Source organism: Falco biarmicus, chromosome W, assembly GCF_023638135.1.
Source record: "Falco biarmicus isolate bFalBia1 chromosome W, bFalBia1.pri, whole genome shotgun sequence".
Classification (NCBI taxonomy): domain Eukaryota; kingdom Metazoa; phylum Chordata; class Aves; order Falconiformes; family Falconidae; genus Falco; species Falco biarmicus.
In genome coordinates this window covers 23,178,719-23,198,361 of record NC_079310.1, presented here as the reverse complement: position 1 = coordinate 23,198,361, position 19,643 = coordinate 23,178,719, and the positions used below count along the sequence as shown (strand labels likewise).

The following is a 19,643-nucleotide window of genomic DNA, read 5'->3' as shown; positions in this document are numbered from 1 at the left end:
AGAGTGGGAAGGGACACAGCCAGGTCAGCTGACCTGAACCAGCCAAAGAGGTATTCCATACCATGGGACATCATGCTTGGTATATAAACTTGTGGGGGTGTTAACCGGGGCCTGAGGATTGTTGCTCAGGGACTGGCTGGGCATTGGTCAGCGGGTGGTGAGCAGTTATACTGTGCATCACTTGTTTCCTTTCTCCCTTTTCCTTTGGATTTTATCCTTTTCCCCACCTTTCCATTATAACTGTTGTCATTATTATTATTATTGTTGTTCTTACCTTTTTATTCTATTTAAATTATTAAATTGTTCTTATCTCAATCCTCCAGTTTTACATCCCTTTCCAATTGTCCTCCCCACCCCTCCAGGTGGAGGGGAGTGAGCAAGCGGCTGTGTGGTGCTTGGTTGCCGGCTGGGGTTAAACCACGACACCTGCCACTATGGAGCATTATCACTTTTTAATGACTGTTTCTAATCTAACCTCTGAATCCAGAAACATATTTTACTATTGAAGACATGATTTAAAATAATATTTTGAACTTTAAAATTTACTGATGCAGATGATATAGCAAATTTTTGAAATTCAAAAGATTATATGGGGGAAAATGGCCTTTTTATCTCTGTGCTTAAATTCCTTCTTCTTTCCTCAATCATCTATTTTCTTTATTTAGTGTAAGGTCTTTAGGATAAGTTTATTCTGTGCACTTAAATGATCTGGTACAAAATACAATCCATCTGAATACTACCATTACACTATCATTAAATGGAAAATTAATCCAAATTTAATTTACTTTGGACACAGTTAGCAAGGAAACATGAAGGTAGTGACTTGTGTATTCCAATAGCAACTTTCATACTCAAACAGGTTTTGTGTTTAAAACTCGACACTAATTACTAAGTACAAAAAGACTTTTCATTCTAATTATTGAAACATTCAGTCCTGATGCACCGGAGTGGCATGGGAGTAGACTCTCAGATAAAGGGCTGAAATGACTTGAAATCTAGTTGAGATGAAAGCCAACACAGAGTTTAGCCAATATTCAGGAAACTCAGAAATAGTTATAACTATCAAACCTTAATGAAATTCTCAAACCCAAATTTTTCCACAGCTATCTAAAAAAAAAATGAAGCTCAAGTTTACACAAAAGCCTGGGACAACACTGTATCTTGCCTCTGTCAGAGGGAAAAGTGTTTATCAAAGAAAAATAATCATTTAAAGATAAAGTGGAAATACAAAATAAAACTAAGAAATTACCTATATCAGAAGTAAGCCCACCTGTTCATCACTTCGATGATAGTCATTATCTTCTTCCTGTTTTTCTTCAGAAGTTTCTTTGTTTGAATTTTCATCTGGTTTAGTTTCACCTTTCAGAAGAAAGCAGAGCATTACAATGATTAAATTAGATATATCAGATGACAGGTAATCCTGAAACAAAGTCAAGACTATAAGAGCAGCTGTGGTTTTTTTGTTTGGGTTTACTTTTTAAGTAATTAGGCTTGTCAAAACATGATTAGCTTCTCTTCTAATCAGGAAAAAAGTTGGAAAGCAGCTTTATTCTTGGTAGCAGAAGTGTGGACATTAATCCAAAGCTTCCCAGAAAATCAGTTCAAGGCACCTTGCTACAAATTTTTTCAGGGCTCATTCGCTATTCTGTAAAACTGATATGCTCTCCTGAAAGTCACAAATTTGAGAATTCTTTTGCCCTCGGATAAATACACACACAGATACACACATTTTAAGTATAACCACAACATTTCTACCACAAAATTACACTTAACATCAGCAGTTTCTGAAGTTAATGCAATTCAGGACTAGGATAAAAAGTAACCTTTTCTTATCATAGAGTTCCCACATAGATACTACTGAAGATCTTCACCAGGAACAGCCAGATAAAAAAAGACATTCTATAAACAAGTGCAATGCAAAACAGTACTGCACTTAGATGGTGAGTTCAAAGTGGTGAGTTCTTTTATACAGTCCAATATATAAGCACAAGCAAGCCTTGTACAGTATTATACAAAATTATGAGTGCTAATAAATATTAGCTAGACACCTACCTATGACAGATCCTTTCAGCAGCTTAATGGCAGTCTGTGCCCCCACCCCAAGACAGAATAAACATAAAACCATTTACCATTGCGATGTGAATCTAGATGTTGCTTTGCAGAGCATGTCTCCCCTTTGATGTCCCCTGGTACTTCCATTCCCAGTTTGTGATAGAATTCCCTCTGCTTTTTCATTTCCTCTATTTAAAATTGGAAATATTGGTTATGTAATAATATCCTAGCACAATATTTATCAAGGTATTCCAAACCCCTCCTCTGTTCTGTAAAAGAAGCTTGTCAGGCAGGAAGTAGTATTAGCACTTTTTGCTACTTCTCTATTTTTGCTGCCATAATCAAGTTACCCCAGATCTTATTCTTGAGAGGAAGAATACTACCAAGTCATTTGCAAAACGATTATTACACCATTCTGTTACTATGTATAAAATACATTTTAAATACTATACCATACTTTGTGGTTTTCCCTCTTCAATATTTCTGTCAAAATATTTGTTTTGAGTTTTTGTACATATTTCTGATTTCAATATCCTAGAAACAATTTTAAAATAATCTCTTTACCTAAACTTGCTCTGATAATGTCCTCACTTGACAACTACATTGGACTGAAATATTCTACTTAAATAAAAGTAGCAACACACCACTGAAAAATAATACTGAACAATTACTATAAAGCATTCCTTTAGTTCAACAGATTTATTATTGAAGTAGATTATAAGAACACAAATGCAAAGGTACTTGGGTCAGTACTGGGTCCAGTCTTGTTATACTTATTCATCAATGACCTGGATGAAGAGAGAGTGTGCGTTCAGCAAGTTTGCTGATGGTACAAAACTGGGAGGAGTGGCTGACACACCAGAAGGCTGCGCTGCCATTCGGCAAGACCTGGACAGGCTAGAGAGTTGGGCAGGGAGAAACCTAATGAAGTTCAACTAAGGCAAGTGTAAGGTCTTGCACCTAGGCAGAAATAACCCCACACACCAGTACAGGCTTGAGGTTGACCTGCTGGAAGGCAGCTCTGCAGAGAAGGACCTGGGAGTTCTGGTGGACAGCAAGTTGCCCATGAGCCAGCAGTGTGCTCTTGTGGTCAAGAAGGCCAATGGGATCCTGGGGTGCATTAGGAAGAACATGGCCAGCAGGTCGAGGGAGGTTATCTTCCCCCTCTACTCTGCCCTGGTGAGGCCGCATCTGGAGTGTTGTGTCTGTTTCTGGGCTCCCCAGTTCAAGAGAGATGGGGAACTACTGGAGGAGGGTCCAGCAGAGGGCTACAAAGATGATTAGGGGACTGGAACATCTCCCTTATGAGGAAAGGCTGAGAGAGCTGGGCCTGTTTAGCCTGGAGAAGGGAAGTCTGAGAGGGGATCTTATCAATGCATATAAGTATCTTAAGGGTGAGCGTCAAGAGGATGGGGCCAGACTCTTTTCTGTGGTGCCCAGGGGCAATGGGTACAAACTGCAACACAGGAAGTTCCATCTGAATATGAGGAAGAAGTTCTTTACCTTGAGGGTGACAGAGCACTGGTAGAGGCTGCCCAGAGAGACTGTGAAATCTCCTTCTCTGGAGACATTCAAAACCCACATGGGCATGATCCTATGCAACCTGTTCTAGGAGAATCTGCTTTAGCAGGGGGGTTGGACTAGATGATTACTAGAGGTCCCTTCCAACCCTTGACCATTCTGTGATTCTGTGATTCTCTGATTCTGTGAAAGGTACGTGCTAGCAAAGTATTTAAGTACATCTTAGGAGAAAAACAACTCAATGAAACTAAAGATTATGCTACATTAGTATTCTACCTCTGAGAACTCTGCAAAGCTGCAAAAAAGACATGTATATGTACACAGTTTATTAAATAAAAATGTATGCAAATTATAGAATGCCAACATGAAAAAGTTGTAGTGCTCTTTAGGTTTACATATAATGTTACTTTTCCCTGAGAGAACACCAGCGTTTTCATTTCTGAAGTTTTTTCAGTAACACTGCTAGTACAAGTCTAAAATTAAAAAAAACACTGAAATATAGAGGAAAAGTAGTGCTAGAACTGGAACAAGTGAAGATGGTATTTTTCATCCCCCTATGAACATTTTCTTTACTTCCTCCTTTCATTAATGTAAGGGAGCTATGTGTAAATCTAACATTCAGTAAAAATAGGTCATACCAGAGAACTTACCTTCTTGGAGGCCTGGAACAAGTTTGTAAACAATATCTTGCATTGTTCTATCATGACTAGCAGGAAAAACAAGAAAAATTAAAGTTTTAAATTAGCCATCTTGATTCAAAACATTTCTTTTAAAGACAGTCAGTATTAAATAGACTCTACAAACCTCTAAAGTCTAGTAAGAAATAAAAATATTTATCTTGGATAACTGAAATATCAAACATGAGGTAACAGTAACAAGAAAGGAATGCAGATAAGGTTCAGGCTAAGACATGAACTGACAAAAGTTCATGCTAGTTCATGATGCTAGGAAGGATGCTAGGAAGGATGGTCTTTATGATGCAAAGGATGGCATCCTGTGAGAGATGCCATATACCTGCATATGTATCAGTAATATAACTCTCAAAATTCCTTGAAAATTTTGACAAAAGCATTTTTTTTATTTTCTGTTTCTAGACACTAGGCACTTTTCTGTTTCTAGAAACTAGGCTGTTTCTTATCCTTTTTAATTAATCTTTCATGTTGCTAGGTCGTTTTGTTAACCATACTGTGCTTTTTAAAAAACACGAGGAAAAAAATCCTATGGGGAAAAATGAAGAGAACAAAGAAGAGACTAAAGGAAAGAAAATTTGTATTTGCTCTTATAATCCAGCATTTTACCCAAGGGCAACATCATGTAGATCAGGATCCCATCTAGCTAAAAAGGGTGGTACAAAAACCCCAGATTCATCTAGCACATAAGGAAGGAAATGGTGGAGAAGCAGGACTGGTTAAGATTCTAAACACTGATTTTTTCAACCAAAGTTTAACTACAAGCTGCCATTTCCTGGATTACTGTAAAACAAGTCATTGCCTGAAAGGACCAGAACATTACCCTGACTTCCAAACTATAAATAAAATCCAATACAAGCTAAAATGTCAGCCTCAGTTGCTGCCAGGGCATTAACCCCAGAAGAGTTTACAATACAAACTCCAGCTCTGACTCTCAGTTTAGGATTTTAAATGTCATTTACAGATTGCAGGAACATCAAAACCATTTCAATCTAAATGAATGATTTTAGCTACCAGCATGAGAGCAGAGGTGAGAATTTAGCAAAATTCTTAATGATGAAACATGTTATGTGTTTGTTTTACCTGTTCCCCAGATGGATGGGGATGAATTAGATCACAGATTCTTGTAACTAAGGCATAATACAAAGTTCCTCCCTATTAATTCTCTATTGAAAAAAACAGAGACTTCCAAAAAGCAGGTTGGAAAAAGGCCATCTGTTTTGATCTTTAAGGGACAGTATTTTGCAACTAGCTCTGGAAGACAATTTTCTAGGAGAGCATCTTCATTTTTTGAAGCAGTAGAGCAAAGAATCTAGACTGAAGAAGGGGATCAAATTTTAAAAAAGACATAATACTGTGCATTCAGTGTCCACAAACAACTGCCAAATCCACTTCTAACTACTCAATTTGAGGCTATGCTCCCAGGCCTCTCTTAGCATTGAAAACAGGCTTCTGAACCAGTACATGGATGTATTCCTGTAGCTTTACAGAGGACAACCATGTTATCTTAAATGCCATTTGTGTCTTCTTGCCTACTGCAATGGATTTGTCATTACTGTTTTGTCATATTTCAAAATACACTCTAGTGCAGTCTCTACATCATTCTCAGAGGTATAAGAAAAACCTATCTTATTTCTGACTCCTGAAGGGGACTCAGTTTTGAGCAATTCAGAAAGGACATGCACAATTCTCAGTAAAAGTGGAGGAAGAATCAAATTCATTTTCTATAGCCGCTTCTTCAAAAGCTGCACTAGAACTGAGATGTGCACATTTGAAGTAGTGCCACAAATGAAAAGAAAATTTGCATGGAGGTAGACAAGAGTCTACACAACATGCAGCAGCTGTGGTAAACACACTGTCTCGATACATTTCTATCAATGAAAGTTGCTATGGTAGAAATCTGTAGTGCAGATCCAGCCAAGTCAGGTGGTATAAACATTTGACTGATACCTTTGAAATATTTCAAATGAGAGGAAACTGTTAAAGAAAAAGAAAGGTAATGTACAAATAAACAGAAAATATACACTGAAAAAGAAGGAAATTATGATACGGCACCCTGTTCATTTTAGGTCACACAGTAAGGGAGCCCTGTATGGAAATTGAAAGAAGTAGGTGCAAATCTTCCAGAGACTGTTCCATTTAAGATGTTGAAGCCACTGCTCTAAATTTTTTGCTACCAACTTTCTCATCCACACCTATGAACTAAACAGTTCTTTGAAAGACTAAATCAACAATAATGCTGTGTATTTGTAAAGTCTTTGAACACACCTTCTCAGTCACTGAAAACCACTGTCCAACTGCCAGTCATTTTTCTGAATATTTAATACAAGTGTAATTCATGTGGTTGTTCCATATGTGTAACCTCTATGATCCAGTCATACAAAACAGGAAGTGACTAAATCTTATTAAACTTCACTCAGGAATTAAACAATAAAGTCTATTCTGTTTGTCCAATTCAAGAGAAAAGGATTTGTTTCAAAGGAACTGCAAATTCACAGCAGAATTCAAAACCTTGCCTCTTTTATATAAATCTTCTATCTTCTAATCCAGCTCACTATATATATTTAAAATAATAATAAACAAATAAAAACACGTAGAGAAAAATTGTGCTGTATTTGAGAGGTTTGTACAGCCCAGAGAGTAATTAGTTGTGCTTTTCCTTTCGTACTGCACACTTACCCGATATACTGTAACGGATGGCTCTGGTGTATAACAATCCGACATGTTGGACAGGTGTTGTTTTCCTCCAAATACTTCACCAAGCAGCTTCGACAGACTAATAACAAGATCATTAAAAATTAAAAAGAAATAAAACAAGACGTAGTTTGAAGAAACTTATGAGGTCGCCAGGGGTATCTGAGTGGGTTTCTGACACCCTTGGGCTGTACCTGTGGAGGGACCAGCCAGCAGGCAACAGGTCTTGCGAGAGGGGTGGACAAGAGTTGGGCAGTTCTGGCAGTCTCCATGGCCATTTCAAACCCCAGGAAGCCACATCTAACTGGCCCCTAGGGAGCACTGGTGACCAAGGGTGTGACGTGAGCAGTTTTCATGAAAAGGGCAGCACACTGTCAATTGCTGGGCTGCTCCCCATTCTGCTCACCTGCAGGCTTAGGCTGCAACCCTGACGGTCACCCCAACTAACTGGTGGCTGTGCAAGCCTACCCAAAAGCTTGAGGTCTCTAAGAAACTAGAATTAGAAGGATGACATCTTTCAAAAGAATTACCATTCTATAAGTAAGTGGGCCATTTTTTTTCTGAGGACTATAAGGAGACTGTGACCTGCTGGAAGAAAATGTTGTCCACTCACCTCAACTTCTAACTTCAGCTAAGGCTGAAACACCGCACTGTACAGCCCTTCATAAATAGGACAGGAGAACTGGTGATCACCAAAATGGAGAAGACTGAGGTACTCAATTTTTTCCCCTCAGTTTCCAATGGTAACCTCTCTTCCAACATCTCTCAAGCTTCTGAACCTCAAATCAGGGACTGGGGGAATGAAATCCTTCCATTTTTAGGAGAAGATCCGGCTCAAGATCACCTGAGGAACCTAAACATACACAAGTCCATGGGACCCAGCAAAATGCACCCCAGGGTCCTGAGGGTATTGTCTGATGTATTCACCAAGCCAACCTCCATCATATTCCAGAAGTCATGGCAGTCGAGTGAAGTCCCCAGTGACTGAAGAAAGGGAAACATCATACTCATTTTTAAAAAGGGTAAAAAGGAGGACCCTGGGAACTACCAACCAGTCAGCCTCACCTCTGTGCCCGTAAGATCACTGAACACATCCTCCTGGAAGACATGCTGAACCATATGGAAGGCAGGGAGGTTGTTACAGACAGCCAAGAAGGCTTCACCAAGGGTAAATCATGCCTGACTAATTTAGTGGCCTTCTCTGATGAAGAGACTGCATCAGTGGACAAAGGAAGAGCAACAGATATCATCTACCTGGACTTCTGCAATGCCTTTGATGCAGTCCCCCCCCACATTCTTGCCTCAAAATTAGAGAGAAATGGGTTTGATAGATGGACTGCTAGGTGGAAAAGGAATTGGCTTGATGGCCATGCCCAAAGAGTTCTAGTCAACAGCTTGATGTCCAAGTGGAAACCAGGAACGAGTGGTATCCCTCAAGGGTCCATACTGGGACCAAAACTAATTAATATCTTCATCAATGACACAGTCAGTGGGATTGAGTGCACCCTCAGCAAGTCTGCGGACACCACCAAGCTGAGTGATGCAGTTGATTCACTAGAGGGAAGGGATGTCATCCAGAGGGAACTCAACAGGCTTGAAGAGCAGGCCCCTGCAGTGCAGACCTCACAGAGTTCAACAAGGCCAAGTGCAGGGCCCTGCACTGGGGTTGGGGCAATCCCCAATACCACTACAGACTGGGGGCTGAATGGATTGAGAGCAGCCCTGCAGAGAAGGACTTGAGGATATACCAGTGGATGAAAAATTAGACATGAGCCGGCAACGTGTGCTTGCAGCCCAGAAAGCCAACCGTATCCTGAGCTTCATCAAAAGAAGTGTGGCTAGCAGGTCGAGGGAGGTGATTCTCCCCCTCTACTCTGCTCTTGTGAGACCACACCTGGAGTACTGTGTTCAGCTCTGTGGCCCCCAACATAAGAAAGACATGGACCTGTCGGAGCAAGTCCAGAGGAGGCCCACAAAGATGATCAGAGGGCTGGAACACCTCTCCTATGTAAGACAGGCTGAGAGAGTTGGGGTTGTTGAGCCTGGAGAAAAGACCATTTTTCCTGACCCATCTCAATTCAGAGAAGTGATGCATTGTAGCTATGGTAAGAAAATTATATCTAGTTGGAATCTTCCTAACAAAACATGTTTAAATTTGGAACACAGTCTTATTCCCAAAGTTACTAGAACAGGATTTTAAATATGTCCGTAGCATATTTACTTATACTGTTCAGTTTTCACAAAGGATTTTGTGGACACCGCATGCCATTAAGATACCTAGCCAATCTGCTGTTTATCATGGATGCATGTAGAAGAAAAATGTGTTATGATAATAAACCTTTGGGAAAAGAGTAATTTCTTTTTCCTCAAGTCAGATGCTTTGAATCATTTTATTCAAATGCAATTTAACTTTTCACTTTCACAAAATACCTGACAATTAGACTTCAATAAGAAAATTAAATGAGAGAAATTATTTAGTATACAGATAAAAACTGTTAAAATGGATACTACAGAGCAGCATTCTTTTGGAACTGTTTCTAAGTCTATACACAACCATATATTTGATTCAAAGAAAAACAATTCCCTCATTTTAACCAGTACTACTGTTTTTTCACTAATAATAATACATTACAGTATTAAGTGTTTTCTAAATGTACTCCAGCTCAAACTTCAGAAATTAAAAAAGCTCAAGTTACATAAATTATAGTTTTTGTTATTATTATTTTAAAAGGTTAAACATCTTTTCCTTAAAAAGTGATTCCTTTAATTTAGGCAGCCTTACAACAGCCCTTATGTATAAGGCAAGAGAACTGTATCTATAGTGCCATCTACCTCTCAGACATGATGGCATGTTTGAATAAACACGAGTTAAAGCCAAAAAAAGTCATACATTTGCTTTGCTTATATTTTTTATTTACGTATTTAAGATTAAATTACTGTTGCTGGTAGAGGTTACTATTGGACTGGTCCTAGTAATTTTGCCCACTAAGCCCAGATCTTGCATTACAGTCTGCTCCAGTGGTATATACTAGCAGATCCAGTTGAAAGGGTGAGGCTGTAACCTTTTTGAACCAAGTAAACAAAAGAACCAAACCCATCTTCTAAAACCACTAACTTCTCACTTGCCATCAGTGATCCTCTAGGTTTGAATAAGGAGATACAAATCCCTCCTAAACTAAACTCAGCACAGATAAGGTCAGTTTGTCACAGACAAACTAAAAAGGTACAAATGAAGAAACAAAGTAAGAAAACTCACTTTCCTTATAACTGTTCTTTAAAAAGCTGCTCCCCACCCTTCTACCCATAATATGAGGCTATGTCTCCCCTCAGAATTAATACCATAAATCTAAGGATGAAATCAAAAGCAACAAATCTTTCTGAAAACATAAATTTATAATAAGGGACATTCCATAAGATACCCCATATGTTTGCTCTAAAAATGCATTCCTGAGAAATGTCATGGCCTATGTGAAGTGAGCACACTTGCTTGCAGTGCATATTTCAGAGCTGCAAATAAATCAATACACTTTAGAAGAATGAAAAGGTGACCCTCTAGTAAGACTAATTTTAATAGTTAACGGCAGTATTACAGAATTTGGAACAAAACAAAGCAAAAGCCTAGATTAGGGTTCTAAATGCTTTACTCAGAACACCAGGAAACTTGAGATTTGGAGCACATGGAGAAGGGGCTCAAGAATGAGCTAAAAAAGGAATGGAAAGAAAAGAAAATACATTAAAGCTGATGAACAGCATCTAGAAATCAGATATAGTAGAAAAAATTATCTCTGGCAAATCTGAAACATCATATCATCTCTGTAAATAATGCCATATTTCTTCTAATATTCAGCAGAAAAAATACATTCCTAAACATATGCATTACCATTTACTATATATGGTTTCAAGTTTGTTCTCCGTATTTGTCTCACAAAATATATTTTTGTTGAAAAATTAAGTGCATAGCTAAGTTTACTTTATTCTGGCTGATAGAGTAAAACTTTAAACTTCAACTAAAACTGTTAAAACATCTAGCACATCAAGTAAAAAAACAATTAGCTTACTCACAGCATTATATTCCTACTTACAAGTATGTAAGCATTCTGTTACAGTGGTGGCATCAATCAGGTATCCATTGCATAAATGACAGGTTATATGGACATTAATGTCCCAAAGCTTAATCTTTCTAGTCATCATCTTTGGTATCTGTAAAAAAAAACCAAAAACACCCACACATTACATAGCAACTCAGATGTACTGATGAGGTAAAAGTAGTTTTGGAATAAATGAGTAACTATAATTCACCTTAAAGATATGCTTATGTAGATAGCTTCAGGCTCTTGTATACTTATGCATATATTTTGAGTACTAAACTTTTAAAAGATTATAAAAATGAATGGTGAAATAATTGAAATCTGCACTAACTGCCAAACTCCCATCCAGCTGCTTGCTGACTCCCCTTCCTCAGCAGAACAGGGAGAGAAAGTAGGAAGAACAGGAATGAGAAAGCTTGTAGTTCAAGGTAAAAACAGGTCACAGGCAAAAGAGACTCAACTTGGGGAAAATTAACTTAATTTCTTGCCAAATAAAATAAAAATATAATTGCTAAATCAGGTAGTGGGAAACAAAAAGACAAACATTAAACCAACACCTTTCCTCCCCCCATTTCCCATGCCCAACTTCACTCCAGACTCCTCCACAGCACACCACCCCCACCCCCCACCCCACCCCCCCAGAGCTACACAGGGGGGTAGGGGTGGGAAGCTACAGTCAGTGCATAATGGTTTCCCTCTACTACTTCTTCCTTCTCACACTTTTCTTCTGCCCTATTGTGGGTTCTGTATGGGCAGCAGTTTCTTTAGGAAAATCCATCTATTCTGGCATGGATCCTCCACAGGCTGCAAGGAATATCTGCTTCAGCACTATGGAGCACCTCCTCCTCCTCTCTCTGACCTTGGTGCTGATTGTTTTTTCTCACTCTTTTTGTTCCCTCCTCCTCTCAGTCCAGTGTTTTCTACCCTTTCTTAAATATGTTTCCACAGAGGTGCCATAAACATTGCTGATAGGCTCAGATTTGGATTGTGGTGGGTCCACTGCCAAGCCAGCTATGTCCAGCACAGGGCAGTCCCTGACCTCTTCCCACAGAGGCCACAACCCTGAAGCCTGCCCCCCCTCTTGCCACGTACATCCAATATACCAAGGGACCCAGATTTAAGACTGTCCTGGTTTAACCCCAGCCGGTGACTAAGCATCATGTGGCCGATCACTCACTCCCCCCACAGTGGGATGGGGGAAGAGGATCAGAAGAGTAAAAGTGATAAAACTCAAGGGTTGAGATACAGACAGTTTAATAGGAAAAGCAAAAGCCACACATGCAAGCAAAGCAAAGAATTCATTTGCTACTTCCCATCAGCAGGCAGGTGTTCAGCCATCCCCAGGAAAGCAGGGCTCCGTCACATGTAACAGTTACTTGGGAAGACAAACACCATAATGCCAAATGTCCCTCTCCTTCCTTCTGTTATAAATTGAGTCAATTTTTAGTTTTATATGATTTAATAAAAGGCAAGTTAACAGCACTGGGTGCACGGGGAGTCAGGGCTCCTCTAACACGCACACCTGTTACATGGGGCTGCTGGTTTTTATGTTCCTAAGCTAATACATATTCATCACTACTTCTAAGAAAGGCAAGGTTATTACAATTAGTTTCTTGGGCTGAAGGCTCTCAGTCTTCCTCCCAGGCTTTGTCCTCCAGTCCTCCCTCAGTTTCCTTTTCTTCCTTATTTGGTAATCTCTTGGCTGGATGTCAGAGACTTGTGTAGCATCCCCTGCAATAGTTAGCAGTCATTTTGAAACTCCTTTGTTCTCCTGTCCCCTAGATCCAGGTCCCAATATTTACCTATTAACCCCTCTATTGACACAAATTGCTGGACCATTTCTTACACTTCTTCCCCTAGTTTATATACCAAGCATTATGTCATATGGTATGGAATATCCCTTTGGCTAGTTTGGGTCACCTGTCCTGGCTGTGTCCCCTCACAATTTCCCATGCACCTCCAGCCTTCTCACTGGCAGGCCCCAAGAAACTGACAAGTCCTTGACTTAGTATAAACATTACCCAGCGACAACCAAAAACATCAGTGTCCTATCAACACTGATCTCACACCAAATCCAAAACACAGCACTGCATGAGCTACTAAAAAGAAAATTAACTCTATCCCAGCTGAAACCAGGACAAAGACCAAATCCTATTTTAGTCATCTAAGTAATTTCAGTCAAGCTAATAATTAAGACAGAATGAGGAGAGATTAACTTCCTGTAATTGGCAAAGTGCAAAATCAAAAAGAATAGGTTTCATTTGACAAATTTGGGTTAACCACTCTAAGTGTCAGCCTCACATCTGCTTATGGTTAGAGCACGATTTTGAATCCGTATCTGAAAAAGGGAGCTGAAAAGTAAAATAAGCTAGTTTTCTTAAACATTAAAAATCAAATTAAAGAAAACATGACAAACTAAACTTCTTGTCCCATCAGTAGAGCTACACCCTGTTGTACTAAGAAATGTGAAATACAAAGCTTCTTCTCACTCTTCCCAAATTTAAGGATGCTACAATCACCATTAAAAGGAAGGCATTCAGAATTTAAAAATTAAATTGCCTTTTTTTGTTTTGCAATATTGCCCATCACTGGTAAATAGAAACAGACTACGAAACGTATGCTTTAAATAACAAATATACTGCTATGTCTTAAATATATATTATTTTTCTGCCTATGGAATCTCAAAAAGAAGAGTAACAAAAGTTTAAAAAAATTTTAAAAGTCACTTCAAACTGTGCTGGGAAACCATGTAACCTTTAACTCTCAAACATCTAATTAATTATACACCCAAGGATTAAGATTCAAGCTTCTGAAACTTTCCCTCTCCCTAATTGCAATTGTATACTTTATGTCCTGTTTATCCTCAGAATATATGCAACATTTCTCATTCCTATTTCTTTAAAATACAAGACAGGATAAAACACCCAGGAAGCAGATACATTCTGATCCTCCCCAAAACTGATATGTGGGCAGTTTTAAATATGATAAAGAAACTGTCTGCTTATACATATATTGAAATAAAAATTGCACTGGTAGCATAAGATGACAACATTAGATTTAAATAAAACAGGAGATTAAACTGGTTTACAGTGTTACATTTGGTTCCCACACTGCAGATTACCAGATTACACTCTGTTACTAGGTAACCTTGCTCTCCAGTAAACTGACTGAGTTCACACTGGAGTTCCAGCCTGTCCAGTACAGCAGCACAGAAACAGCAGCCATGCCCTGGCCATCTACCAGCCCAGGTGCATCACCATTGCTCTTACCAAAATATTCCCGGGCAGAGCACAGCAAGATGATAAGCAGTACAGCAAGCAGCAAAAGCAAGAAGCAGCCACTAACGTGTACTAGACTAATATAGTGAGGCAAGAAAGCACCATGGTAAGCACAGAAACCTGCCCTTTAATAGCTAAACAGCAATAACAGCTACAAATTTGATCTAGCACACTCCAATCAAATCTGTTATCTCAAACCCTTCACGCTCCACATTGGGCACCAAAAAGGATGGGCAAGAGGTTGGGAGGGGACATAGTCAAGACAGATGACCCAACTGAACATATTCCATTTCATATGACATCATGCTCAGCAATAAGTGCTTGGGGAAAGGAGAAGGTATTTGGGACATTCGTGGTTATGGCATTTGTCTCCTCAAGCAACATTATATGTGCTGAGGCCCTGTTTCCCAGGAAGTGGTTAAGCATCTGCCTGCTGATGGGAAGTAGTGAATTAATTCCTCTTTTTGCTTTGCTTGCACACACAGCTTTGGCTTTTCTTATTAAACTATTATCTTGATCCCTCTATTTTCTCCCCATTCTGTAGAAGAGGGGAGCAAGCAAGAGGTTGAGTGGGTGTTGACCAGGGTAAACCCACCACAATAATACATTTATGAAAGTTAAACTGATTATTCAAGATACAAAGCTACAGTACTTAGGAAGAAATTCCCCCTGTGAGTAGATGCTTAACACAGGGTTTCTTGCACATTCCTGTATGGCATCTGTTAACATCTATCACCTCAGACGGCATACTGGGTTAGTTGAACCACAGGTCTGTTCTGGTGAGAAAGTACCAGCACTCTATGACCTACCAACCAACAAATGTTCGTCATTTACATCATAAAAAATAAAACATTTTATAAAAGCATCACAAATTTATTTTTCCTGTAACCATATACACACTCAGAAGTACTATGTTGTAGGGGAAAAGCTTGTGAATTTGCTTCTAATCTTTTAATTAGACGCAAACAGAGCAAATACAAGAATTGCAAAGCTATTAGTGTTGGAACTATTTTGACACATCATCATAAAGGCATTCCAAAAATAACCCCCAAAACTCTAGTGTTAAGCAATCTTAATTTCAATTACACTATTAATATACTCCCAGAATTGTGCTGATGTTTGCTGAAAGTTATTTCCATTACCAATAGTGAATTCAACATTTATTGAAGTCTAAGTTTTTACATTTGTCTAAATAGTTTATGAATTCTATGTGAAATATTATTAGTTTTGTGATTATCAGTCAACTAAAAATAGTTAATCCTTCTTGAACTGATGGGTTCCTATAAAAGCATCAAGATTTATGTTCAGACATTTCCAATAGTCTTTAAAATGTTTCAGCATCTGTCTTTAGCATTTAGCTAACAGTCTCAAAGGCCTAAATTAACCCAGCATTCACATCTATCACAAAGAGTGGAATAAAAGTAGACTTCAAGCACCTCAGAGATCTGCTTGCAAGAGTCCCATGGAATATCGCCCTAGAGATAAGAGGGGTCCAGGACAGTTGGTTTGTATTCAAGGATCACATTCTCCAAATTCAAGAAAGGTCCATTCCAACAAGTAGGAAAGCAAGGAAAGGTAGCAGGAGGCCTGCATGGATGAGCAAGGAGCTCCTGATTGAACTCACACATAAAAAGGAAGTGTACAAAAGGTAGAAGCAGGGGCAGGGTACTAATCCTGAATGTAGGGTGCAAGCAGACTTTGTTACAGTAACCCAGGATAGTTCACCTTCCCCATCTGAGTATGTAGAATCCCAACCACATCTTATCTCATTACCACAATAACTTTTGATAGTTTGCTTCCCCCTCATTTGCATATACCCTTTCACAGTCACCAATGTGAAGACCAGCTGTGGATCTCAGAATGCAGACAACAGCACCTGCATTACATCAACAAGTTTGCTAATGAGCAAAACAGGACATTGCATATGTATCATATGTTAATCAGCACAAGTTTTATTATCCACCCCTGTGGTGCTTTCTCTTGAGCTTCACTCCAGAGCAGTGTTCCACTGTGTTGGGTCCCTATTTGATTAGTGTTGATGTCCTGAGGCTTCCACCGTGGTAACACTATGCTTTCATTAAAGCCAAAGTTTTTACTTGCTGTGTGTTGTGCTGCAGGAGCGGGCTGGAAACTAGGACCATGCGTGGCAATCAGCTGAGGGGAATGTGCTCGAGCTTGTCTAGACAACAATTAACATGATGAGACATGTTTACAGAGCACAGGGGAGTGGGAGACGGATGGCGCCAAGGATGGCGCCAAGGAAAGGTAACACCTTGCTGTTAATTGATGGCAAATAACCACCAATCAGGGATTGCCTAGTATGCAATGCTTAGCTTCAAGAACCAATTAGTTTAAAACGCGCAGCTTCTGAAAGTGTATAGAAACTTGCGCTTCTGTACAATAAATCGACATTTGCTTGCATCAAGCTGCGTCCCGTCTCTTCATTCGCCGCAAATTGGTGACCCCGACGTGATGCGTTTAAGGATCTGACGTGAAGGGCTCTCGAATCGCCTATCTGAGCGACATGCAGCGAGTCCCACAGAACTTTGAATGATCTGCTGAAAGGAAGCAGGAGCCGGCCTGAAATCCCTCCGGAGTTGAGAGGTGAGCTGTGGGAAATCCGTAACGGGGAATCAGGCTTCGTCCCCAGAAAGAGACGTATATTGTAAGAAACTATGGACTAGGGTATTGTTTATTAAGATTTATGTTAAGCCCAATGTAAAGATTAGGCAACAAAAGATAAGATAACCGCCAGGTGTCCAGGATGCCGCTTGTGAAAGATAAGATAACCGCCAGGTGTCCAGGATGCCGCTTGTGCATATGAATGAAGGGTCAACACCTCCACTACTTCATGAACAGGAAAGTAAAAAAAAGGTATAAAAAGGGACTGTTTGAACTGCTCAGGACGGCAGTTGGCGGAGCGCAGACTCCCCTGTCGTCCAGCGCTGGTTTTGCTCATATTCTACTTGCTATAATTAATAAAAAATTTAATTGGATTATGATCTATTGTGGTCTCAATTTATAACAATTCTGGTGCTGTGACTCGGATAAGGAACGGTGGTGGGCTTTGGTCCTCCGGGGAGGCGCCCCGCGACATTTCGCGGCCCCGCGACCAACAGCTTACTCCAACCTTACCGACGAACCTAAATTCTAGAATAATGAGCAAAGGAGAAACCGGTAAAATCCCATAAAAATTCTGTGCACGGGAGTCCGGACGAAGACGCAGGACGCGTAAGTATATTGCGAATTTGTTCGCGGGTTTGCCGTTCGGGCGGGATTGGGTTTCCTGGAATATAACGAGTGAGTGTATGTTTGTGGATATTCCAGAAGATGGGGGCGAAGGGCAGCAAGCCTTCGACTCCCATGGGAAGGGTACCCATTGTACCTAAGAATACCCCTCTGGCATATATCTTAGACAATTGGAGATATTTCCCTGGAACTCTAGGGAAAGATAAGCAGAAGATGATAGAATATTGTACTAAGATATGGGGAGGGAAGAAAATTTCTAAAAATGTCTTTTGGCCAGTCTATGGGTCAGAAGAAGATTGGGTAAGACAGCAATTAAACCTCTGGGTTAATAATAAAAAACCCCTTAACCCGGAGGAGACTCAATATGCGGAAGTGTGGCTAGAAAGACCGGGAGCTAGACTTTACCCACCGAATGAAATAAAAACTAAACAAAAGAAAAAGCAGGAAGAGTTGGACGAAACCCTTCTAACCCCCCCTCCTTACATTCCTCCTCCTGCTCCCGCAGAGGTCCCCAGAGCGCCCACTCCCCCACCAGAGTCGGAACAAGGGTCTCCCCCTCTTCCTAGACGCATAACTAGAAGTCAGAAAGGGGCAGCTCAGATGTACCCCCTAAGGGAAATACCCATGGGGGGACCTCAACCTGTGATCGGATATATTTCCGTACCCCTAAACTCGGCTGACCTACGAGATTTTAAAAGAATTGAGATGGGAAACTTAATTGAGGACCCACTCGGAGTGGCAGAAAGATTAAATCAATTTTTTTGGACCAAACCTTTATACTTGGGATGAGATGTAATCTATCCTTGGTCAATTATTTACTACCGAGGAAAGAGATATGATGACGAGCAGGAATGAGACTGTGGGATGCTCAGCATGCCTAGGAACCCCAAGCAGATATTAAATGGCCACTCCAAAGACCTAATTGGGATAATCAGGATCCAGTGCATAGAACTCATATGCAGGACCTGAGAACTATAGTAATTCAGGGGATTAGGGAAGCAGTACCCCGTGGCCAGAATATCAATAAAGCATTTAATGAAATGCAAAAGAAAGATGAAAGCCCTACTGAGTGGCTGGAACGACTGAGGAAAGCCCTTCAGCTGTACTCTGGGGTAAATCCAGACGACCCTTTAGGGTAAGCGCTCCTAAGAACTCAGTTTGTGGCAAATAGGAGAGTCAGGGGCTCTATATCTTAGGGGACCGGAGTCATCATGAGCCCTTGATAAAATTAAAAATAGGTCCCCATAAACAAGAGTTCACCTTTTTAGTAGACACTGGGGCTGAAAAATCAACTATTAAGCAAATACCTGAGGGATGTAAAGTTTCCCCTGAAAAAGTACAAGTAATTGGGGCAAAAGGAGAACCCTTTAAAGTAAGCAAAATCAAAAATGTGGTATTCGAAACTGAAAATAAATTTGGAATGGGTGAACTCTTGCTCGTCCCTGAAGCAGAATTTAATCTGTTAGGACGAGATTTAATTGTTGAATTGCAATTAGAAATTAAAATAAAAAATCAAGAGCTAACAGTGATATGGAGAAATAGTGTGAAATGGCGACAATGGACATCGATTGTGATTGTATATGTCTGCTCAAGGAATGTGGGTATGGTGACTGGTCATGGGTGCGATGTCTGGTCACATAGGCACACAGCTCTGAGGAGACAACTACAGTTTTGAGGAGACGCCTGCCCCTCTTTCTCCAACAAAGGGGCTATTTAAAAGAGAATGAGAAAAGGATGAGAGATATTCCAATGCTATCTAGAGGGAGGGAGTGCTAAGTCTCCTTGCTGGAGAAGATCGGATGGTCACAAGGACATGAATCACCTACAAACCTGCAAGACCACCACATTCCAGGCAAAGGACTGATAAGCTAATTAACATACAAAAAAAAGAGGAAGCTAAAAACTTCCTTTAGGTTGTTTTAAGAATTGGGGAGTTCCTGGAATGTAACAACTGAAATAGCGCTCTGTGTCTTGTTTGTTCTATGTGTTGTCTTGTTATATGTTCAAAACTCGGAGTTATGAAATGTATGTTGAAAAATATTAACATTCTGGTAATTCGTGGCAAATAGCGG

At 39.9% G+C, this 19,643-nt stretch overlaps 1 protein-coding gene across 6 annotated transcripts in view; it reads right to left on the bottom strand.

Annotated features, from left to right (window-relative positions):
- The window catches only part of LOC130141873 (polycomb group RING finger protein 3-like), a 145,253-nt gene that overhangs the window by 23,276 nt on the left and 102,334 nt on the right, over positions 1 to 19,643 (bottom strand). For 4 of the 6 annotated variants that reach the window (XM_056323140.1, XM_056323138.1, XM_056323139.1 and 1 more), the window contains 5 exons: positions 11,039 to 11,156; positions 6,942 to 7,038; positions 4,224 to 4,279; positions 2,130 to 2,240; positions 1,271 to 1,359 (listed from right to left, as the gene is read on the bottom strand). In XM_056323140.1, the coding sequence (XP_056179115.1) occupies positions 1,271 to 1,359; positions 2,130 to 2,240; positions 4,224 to 4,279; positions 6,942 to 7,038; positions 11,039 to 11,147 (462 nt within the window). In that variant the 5' untranslated portion in view covers positions 11,148 to 11,156. Of the gene's footprint in view, positions 1 to 1,270; positions 1,360 to 2,129; positions 2,241 to 4,223; positions 4,280 to 6,941; positions 7,039 to 11,038; positions 11,157 to 12,647; positions 12,776 to 19,643 lie in introns of all 6 variants that reach the window. The other 2 variants (XM_056323141.1, XM_056323143.1) reach the window with 1 other exon arrangement.